We start from the raw sequence: 9,240 nt of genomic DNA, 5'->3' as shown, positions 1-9,240 counted from the left end.
TTCAGTCAGTTTGCTGAGACTGAACCAGATAGTGATGAAACGGGGATCGAGGAAGAAGGTGATAACGGTGATGATGATGACCATGATGGTCATGATATTGATGAAGGTGGAGATGATGAGGAGGAACAATATGAGCCTGTGGATGAGCCTGACACAACTGAGGCTGAATAGGAGACAGATGTAGAGGTCGAACACCGATCAAAGAAGAAGCATGATAAAGGGAAAAGAAATATTAGTGAATCTTCAAAGAAGCCTGTTGCTGCTACTGATACAGAGGAGGAGGAGCCAGAGCGCCCATTCAAACGTTTGAAGGGGATGAAAGACTCCAAGAAGTCTACTAGTGCCAAGATGCCTACACTAAAGGTAATATTTCCCTCGACTGCTGCTATGATAAGTGAAGCCTTAGCATCCACACCACTGACCACAGAAAGCACAACACCACAAACCACCACACTAGCTGACCCACTTGTAGCATCACCCACCATCTTAGCTAAAACAATAGAAAAGATCAAAGCCAAACAAGCTAAGATAACCAGAGCCCTATCCAAAACCCCATCCAAGACACAACCTAAAATCCTAATTAAGTCCAAATCCAAACCCAAGTCCAAATCAAAGTCCCCAACAGTTAGAGATGAACCCATTACACCACCTAAAACCTCACCATCTAGGTTAGACGAGCCCTTACCTTAAATCCTAGAAAACCTACCCTTAACCACCCAAACCAAGACCGAACCAATAACCCAAACCCTATCTCCACCTAGGACAACATCACATGTCATATCACCCACCTATCAATTTACCTCACCCATTAAGGGCACATCTTTTTGGACCTCTACCTTCACATCATCAATTCACTCTTAAACCACCACACAAACCTTAGCAACCGCAACCGAACCCATTAGCCTACCCCTAGCCATCACAACTTCCTTCCCAACCCAAACCCAAACTTTACCATGCTTATTCCAACCACTCCTCACTCAACCATCTCAACCACACCTCCCTCAACACTCAAAAGTCTTATCATAGCAGCCACTCCACTTTCTAGTGGCAAGTAGAAGAAGTCACCCATGTATGAGACCTTGTCCTCGATAGGATTAGAGCACTAAAGGAAGAAAATGAGAAAAGGGTGAAACGAGAGATGTTGTTGATCAAGTTTTTCAAGGATCAACAAGTGATAAACGAAGAGCTTGCAAGACAGCGGGATGCTCTTGCATCTTAAGTGGCTGAGTTGAATGAACGTAGAGAGCTAGATAGTGCTATGATCGTAAGTCAACTGGAATGGAATTCAGACTTCACAAAAGCGAATCAGCAATCAACAAAAGTTAATTAATCAAAATTCTTTGTGAAACGCTGAGCAGCATGATAAGATTGAGCGACTTCAATCAAGACTGTCTGGATTAGAGTTTGATCATCCGTCATCTTCCAACTTTGCAAGCAACTTTAGGAGGGAATTAGACTCTACCCTTGATCATGTGAATTTGAGCGTCTAGGCTCAAGATTTGGTTTGTTGGAGAGTGGGTCCAGTTCTTCAAGGGACGTGGACAGGTTAATGGCTGAGAGTGTTCGGCTACGAAATATGATTGAGCAGCTTGAAGGTGAAATGGAAGAACAACACGACTTCAACAACGGCCAGAACCGTGTAAATGAGTCCCTCGTCAACTGTTACCTTGCTGTTATAGAAGTAATGCGCTTGACCGATGAAGATGTGAACAACTTGAGGACTCATCTGATGGAAACTTTTCGAGGATTCCTACGAGCCAATGAGCCAAGGACTGAGCAGAGCAACGAACGACGAACAGCACTCGCCAATCTAGTCGTTGATGCCGAAAGGGTCAGAGCTCAAGGTAAGTTACATGCAATCATTTATGGTGTGTCGGAGAAAGAGGCCGATGGAAGCGGTGCTGGGGTGAGCACTGCCATGGAGGAGCCAAAGGTTGTTGGAACTATCACAAACACTGAGCTTGTTGTTACTACTGCTGCTACAACTGGGCAGATCAGTTTAATAAGCTCTCCACTTGTTACAACTACATCAGTTGCACAAGTAAGTGCTTCTGTTACTTCTGTGATAGTTCCAAAAGTTCAACAACCTTTGGTTCAAGTAGGTGGTGGAGATGGTAATAGTGAAGATGATGACAAGTCGGATGGTGATGACTCGGATGACGATGAAAACGAGGATGATGGAAACGAGGATGATGATAATGATGATGACGAGTATGATAGTTTCGATGAACCTCATAGTGGAAATGGAAATAATGATGATGACAGTGACAATGGTGATGTCATTGGTGGAAATAAGGTGGAGGAACAAGATCCGCCAAGTGAGGCTCTAAAGACACGTGAGACTGATGCTGCAATCGAGGCTGAAATAGCCTCTACTTTTAATGTTTATTCTTTTGCATATACCAACTCACCCATTCAAGAAGTCGTGGAAGGAAATAAGAGTGATGATGACGGAATAAACTACTCCCCTAATCCGGATACTCCGAAGAGGGTGATTGACGAACCAGCTCAAGAGCCTATTGTTGCTTCCTCTACCTAGACCGCTGCAAAGAAGACAAGGAAGTGTATCAAATACTATAGCGTGAGCAGAATGGCGAGCTTGAGATGGAGATCGAATCCGTATCATGATGACTCTCCTATCCTCTACGCACGATGACACAAAGATAGAACAATCTGGGCTATCAGACGTGCTAATGGTGACCTGACATATTTTTCTTATGGAGATATGCACACCCTGTCCATTTTCGACATGAACTACTTCAGAAGAACAATGGGTGGAGGCGAAGAGGAAGACATTTTGGAGGATTGGTTTAAGCGGTTTTTGAAGGATGAGTGGAAGGATGATTACCCAAACTTCCCATTGAATCCGGGTAGATCATTCAAGTCAAAGGAGGTTGATCCCGTTACAGGAAAGAAGATAAAAGGATGGAGATACAAGATGCCTGATGATCATGGAGAACCAATTTTTCATGGCATGCCCTTTGATGATAATCTTCTTTATGACTTCGTCTCGTGGGAGTTCGACAACGAGAAAGGCGAGGTGATAATCCATTGTGATAGAATGCATCACCTTCGCTTTTTTGATGAGCATGAGTTGGCGGGTTTTGGCAAGGATGATCTACTCAACCTTAATAGGTCACCCTTGTGCACAGTGGAAGACGTTCGTCATGACTGTACTAATGCCATCGTCAGGAAGTTCAACATGTTCGTTCTTCTTCTTGTTGAAAGACATCCATTTGACCACGACGAGATATTCGAGTAAAAGTCCGACTCCGACTTAAGACACGAGCTAACAGAACAAATGATAAAGACTAGAGGGAGATTGTTAGGCCCATTTTGTTATTAGTCTTTTGTATTTATTTGTACCTTAACGTTTATGTAAGTTAGCTAGTCGGATTGTCTTTGTTTGTATGTTTGGGCCCGAGGCCATGTAACTTGAAGCCCATTGGGCCGTAATAATACAATGAATGGTGCATGAGAACACACACTATAAATAGTGTCTGCATCTCATGCATGCAAACCAACCTTTTTGCTAATATCATAACCTTATCCTCTTACCAACCTCTTTCACTCTCTTCCGTTCATCTTTCGGCAATAACAAAACCAAACAAGATCCGAGATCTCGGTTCCTCACTAGTGATTTCCACTAGGTAGTGTTGAGATTAATTCAAGTAGACTAGTTGTGTTGTTTGATTTGTCAAAAGGACCTACAGTTTGTAAATGAGCATAAAAATATATTTGTTCTTAAAAAAGATTAAGAAAAGAAAAAAAATGCCACCTATGCATGCCAAATCATAAAAAAATGTCACGTCAGTAAAAAAACTAACGGAGTTTGGGTCTGTTAAGTTCGGGAGTGCCAAAACAAATAAGGTGAAAGTTCGAAGTGGTGGGTAACAAATCGTAAGTTGGGAGTGACACCAACCAAAGGGTTAAATGTATGAGTATTAAAAACCAATATCCCTTAAAAAAATCACATATTAAAGACGCGTTTGGATTCCTGTCTGAACCGGTTTTTGTCCGGTCTTCTTCCGGACTATACTAAGACATAATTTTGAACTAGGTTGTTGTTGGGCTGTCCTGCAATCATCGACTAATTGTACTGTACCACAATTGGCAAATACGTTCGTGATTTTCCTTTTTTTTTTTTGGTCCTACAACCGGTTCGATCTTCTTATACGACATGGTTTATAACCAACCCAAATTTGACACACGCTGTTTTAATATTGAAATCATTATTTAAACTAAAAAGTAGTCGTAGTTATTAGTAACCCATGATGTCTAAAATCATAAGAAAAAAACAATAGAATCACATGGAAACACAAATGAAAAAAATTGTTGTACCAAAAACGAGGGTATAAGAAAAATGTAAAAACTGTAAAATCATATAGTTTCGAACAATCAAATTTAACTCAAACAATCAAAGTATAACAACGAAATCACAACTAATCAAACTCACTAACAACAAAATCTTATAAGGACTTCGAACAGATCTTAAATGAAACCAGAGAACCAACATCTGTGTTCGTCCGCTATGCACCAACATATCATACCAACCAGTTGATAAAACCTCGGACAGAAAGGTAACACTTCAAACCAACTAGCGTGACTTTTAACACCATTTCGGCACACGCTCAACTCGTTCAGTGTAAGCATTAATGAATACTATGAATACCTTCTACCAAATAGAAGAGATACATTTAATACTTCAATGCTTATTAACATTCTTGGTAATGAATAATGGTGCTCTACTCGTGAAACCAGTTTGATATTTGATATAGGTATACAAGACAAAAAGGGTTCAGGAACGGGAAGCGATTATCATCCGGAACTAGTAATGAAACCGGTTTGGCAAGAACCGGCTAAGAATCAAATCAAACTACCGGTTGAAACTAGCTTAACACCGGTTAAGACCAAACCAAACATGTTAAAAAAACCAAAAGAATTCTACAAAACATTATTTAAAAAGCTCTATGCATACAAGAACATCGAACATTTTAAAATATATTATCTTGCGAATTTGAAATAACATAATTGTATAACACATATCTCATATTAAACATCTTTTAAAGAAAGACAACCGACACGCTACAAATTCATCATGATCAGCCTACACACTAAATGCACGGTACAAAAATCCTGAATATCTTAAAACCGTTGTGCAGGCTTAAAAACCCTGGTTCATTCAGTTCGGTTACAGAGGTGGTGGAGGCGGCGGAGGGCGTAGACCTTGATTCTGCCCTTGAAACCCTTGTGGCGGCGGGGGGGTTGGCGGCCTAGGTGTAAAGTTTGACATGCCACCTCCAACAGGTGGTGGTGGAGCTGGAAAGTTGCCTCCAGGCGGCATCGGTCTGGGTGGACCATTTCCCATTGGAGGAGGCGGCGGCGGCATTCCCCTTGGTGGGTTTCCCATTGATGCAGGCGGCGGTGGTGGCGGAGCTTGTTGTGGTGGCGGTGGTGGAACACCAGGAGCCGATGTACCATTGGTTGCTGCAGCTGATGCTGGTTTATTAGCCTCTGGTGGTTTCACCTTGAAGTACAATTGCAACTGTAAAATTGTAACAAGTTGTCAGATACAAATAAGAAAACAGGAGAATAAAAGGGGCAATTTTTATATATACCCCTGTAAATTTGAAGTACAAAGTGGTTAAAATATTAAATATACCAAATTCATTAAAAACAATTAAATTAATGATCTTTTACCCATATATTCTAAAACTTTTTATATATATACCCACCCATTTTTAACTTTAAATTTTTTACCCCATTTGAACTTAAATTTTTTCACCTATAAGTCTATAACAATAATTTTCTGGATATATAAGATTGCTAATCGGTTCGATTATTATGCGATTATACCTGATTCGATTATCTGATTCAAGGTTAATTAGCAAACTCAAGGTCGATTATCTGACTTGAACATACATATACGATTGTTTAATTATCTTTCAATGAGAAAACATGAGAGACAATGGGTTGGTTTGCTAGCTTATCGCCGATGTCAATCAAAATCCAAATAAAAAATATAGTTTAAACAAATATAATATAATGGTAAAGGGTAGAATGGTCATCAAGCACTAGTTCATTAAAGTTGATTATATATGGTATTTTTAGTTTTGGTTGGGTATATATGAAATTTTACAAGCATGTAAGGGTATAAATGAAATTAATGATGGATTATTACCGTAAACATTTTGGAATCTGGGTCCCAGTGAGAGAAAAACTTGGGGGTAGATTTGTCAATTTCTGTACTTGGGACCTACAAAACATATTGTACAGTCAGCACATGATATAATCATATATATAACATCATAGTTACAAGAATGATATAGTAGATATACCTTGAAAGCAATTGTCTCATAAGGTTCAGCTGCAAACAGAAGATACTGGTATCTTTTGTCAAAAGACTCGACCCTCTGTCATTGTCACATAAAACAAAGATTCATTAATATGAATATATTTATACAATGACATTACATGCTTGTAAAACCTCAAAAGAACATACCTGCTCATAGGATGACATAAATCTATGTCTTGGTTTTGTAAGATCTTCAATTTCTGGATATTCAATCTGAAATGAGAATCAAATATAAGATAGAATATTAGTTAAGTTGTTGATTATCAAAATAAATAAAGACAAAAGCATGATTTCAGTTTGTTACGTTTGTAAAAACAAAGAGACGTTTTGTCAAAGAAAAGAAAATGTACCTGGAATAGCAAAGATCTTTGTTTCGTTTCATGATCAAACTGCTTCGTCACGCGGTAGCCAGGTCGACCAATCTTAACTGCACAATTGTTACAATTAGGATGTTAAACCACGTTGAGGCACAAATGAAAATGATAAGTGCTAAAAGAATGCAAGCTCTTTGTTGAGTATTATGCACAAAAGAGTTGTTTGCAGCTGAAACATGATAAGATCAATAGCAAGTAAAGTTACTTTTATTGCATATAAGAAAATCAAGCAGGGATTGACAGATATCTTCCTAATCTTTCCCAATTAACTTATCAGTGAACTAGTAACGTAGAATGGTAATTTTCTTGAAAGAAACTAGAATCAAAATGTTGGTTTACTTATTTAGATAATTCACCATTATTGAACTACTTATATCCTCCTTAAGCCTCCATATAAACCTGCAACATTGCATCAGTGACTAAGCATTAGAAGGCTACTAATGACTAAACCACTTACCTACCTATCACTTTCAAGAAAACAAGGACTAACAAAGATAAAATCACTCCATGAAATATCTCTTTTTCATATAAGAATATCTTGTAATCATTAAGTAATACATCTAAAGTGTAAGTTTTCATAATAGCGAAGATAAGACTACTGAAATCAAAACCTAAGGATACGAAATATTTGCACTAAATAAAACGATGGAAGTTAAATTTCTCTGTAGCCCTGAACTATGTATTACATATCCTTAACATGCTATACCCCTTAGAAAGAGCTTTCAGAAACTTAAATCAAAGTATAAGCACTTAAATAAGCATGCAACAATCTGGGCCCAAGGCTTCCCTGAAGCTGACAATGAGACGCATATTGTACTGGGTTGAAACTGTAAGGTCTAAGATCAATGCAGTGGCTAAATTATGAGCTATATCTCGGATATCCTGAGTAAAATAAAGAAATACAAATACCTGACTTGCGAAGACTAACGCTTCGCTTATGAGGCAGGGGCTGGGCAGGGGCGTCCTTGGCCTCACGAGCGGCTCGCTTGGCCAAATTAGTCTGATGGCGTTTCCCCTGGGTGTGGGCCAAGTAGTTGCCCTCATTATTATGTAACGTCAGGCACAATTTACACTCATAGCTAGAATAATAATTAATTAAAAAATGAGGTAATAATTATTAAAGAGGAAAAAGGTAGGGTTTACCTTCCGAGATGATTACGCATGAAATATGGATCTTTGGCGAGATCGATGGTCTCCAGAGCCATTCTACGCAACCGCTCACGGCGGTCAATCGCCTCGTTTTGGGCAGAGGCGGCACCACCGCTGCCAGGCTTCGAACCCCATTCTCGATCCATCTTTCTTTCTTTCTTTCTTTCTTTCTTTCTGCTTCTTTGGTTCTGAGAATTGAGGGAGTGTGCTTCTTCTTCTTATATTTATATTTTTGTTTTAACCCACAAGTAGATTTTACAAGCATGAGTTTAAAAAATTGTTTATTGGCTTTTTGGTATTTTGAAAAGTTAGGATTTGGGCTTTTTGGAAAACTGATTCTTAAATCCTCTGAAAATTTCGCTTTTCAAAAAGCCATTTTGAAAAGACAGGATTTGGGGTTTTTGAAAAACTGCTTCTTAACCCTTTTAAAAAGCTAAAATAAAAGGTTTTTTTTTGTGATTGTCAAACACCATTTAACTTATTGGTTTTTTGAAAAAGCCAATAAGCCAATAAGGTATTTTCAACCTCAATCCCAAACATGCCCTTAAACTTATTGGCTTTTTGAAAACACCAATAAGCCAATAAGCATTTTTCAAACTCAATTCCAAACATACCTTAACTGCATGTAAGTAGGGTTGTTCGACAAGGGCGGGTTCAAGCCCGAGTTTGAAATTAAACGAGGACGCTTAGCCAAGCTCAAGCTCGATTTTGAAGTTAAACGAGCCTAAAATCGATCCAACAAGCCGAGTCATAACCCGAGCTTAGGTTGAGTTTGCCTTGGTTACAAAAATAAGTCAACTTAGCTCAAGTTATTTTAAATCAAGTTTTTTTTAGGTATCTTATTTGAGCTTTTATAGAGCGAGCCACGAGCCCGGGCCTCAAGATGTGAGCTTTTTGAACAGCCCAACTTGTAAATAGGGGATTTTTTTAGCTTCAAGATGCTAACTTAAACTTGATTTGTTTAGATTTAGACTGAGAAAAAGATAAAAACCAAAGAATACCGAAACCAAAACCAATGAACAATTATCAAAATTCCAAGTAGTCTTAAGTAGACGTACACAAATCAGGGTTTTTTTACCCGAAACCGGGTAGGACCCGGGATTTTTGAAAGCGGCTATAAAATGGAACCGGTTCTTGTCAGGGACCGGATCCGACCCGACATGAGAAAATCAAAACCCAGTGGAACGGGGTAGGACAATGACTAGTTCTGGGTTATACCTGAAAACCGAGTACACTAGGTATTCTATTTTGAATGTATCTGAACGTTGGAAACCGGTTCCAACGGCTATATAGTCGCTTTTGGACTGTATTATACATACACATACTATAAATATGTAGGTTATGTTTAGGATTAGTTAAATC

At 38.8% G+C, this 9,240-nt stretch overlaps 1 protein-coding gene across 1 annotated transcript; it reads right to left on the bottom strand.

Annotated features, from left to right (window-relative positions):
* Window positions 1-5,017: 5,017 nt before the first annotated feature.
* Window positions 5,018-8,024, bottom strand: LOC143615588 (uncharacterized). The gene is made up of 7 exons (XM_077088685.1): window positions 7,873-8,024; window positions 7,639-7,808; window positions 6,706-6,782; window positions 6,503-6,568; window positions 6,339-6,413; window positions 6,182-6,256; window positions 5,018-5,545 (listed from the first exon to the last, which is right to left on the bottom strand). Exons 1-7 carry the CDS (start codon window positions 8,022-8,024, stop codon window positions 5,192-5,194), a joined length of 969 nt encoding a protein of 322 aa, XP_076944800.1. The 3' UTR covers window positions 5,018-5,191.
* Between the last annotated feature and the right edge of the window lie 1,216 nt (window positions 8,025-9,240).

Source organism: Bidens hawaiensis, unplaced genomic scaffold (genome assembly GCF_021521415.1).
Source record: "Bidens hawaiensis isolate Kalapana, Puna unplaced genomic scaffold, B.hawaiensis_p1.1 tig00043592_1, whole genome shotgun sequence".
In the NCBI taxonomy this organism is placed as follows: domain Eukaryota; kingdom Viridiplantae; phylum Streptophyta; class Magnoliopsida; order Asterales; family Asteraceae; genus Bidens; species Bidens hawaiensis.
The sequence above is the reverse complement of the archived record's forward strand: the minus strand, read 5'-3'. Positions and strand labels throughout refer to the sequence as shown.

Bases quoted from the DNA above. Each gene is read 5' to 3' on its own strand.
- LOC143615588 (XM_077088685.1), bottom strand. From the start codon at position 8,024: ATGGATCGAGAATGGGGTTCGAAGCCTGGCAGCGGTGGTGCCGCCTCT. The intron at 6,569-6,705 runs GTACATTTTCTT...TTCTCATTTCAG, and splicing joins AAAGATCTTTGCTATTCCAG to ATTGAATATCCAGAAATTGA. The intron at 6,257-6,338 runs GTATATCTACTA...TATGTTTTGTAG, and splicing joins ATGAGACAATTGCTTTCAAG to GTCCCAAGTACAGAAATTGA.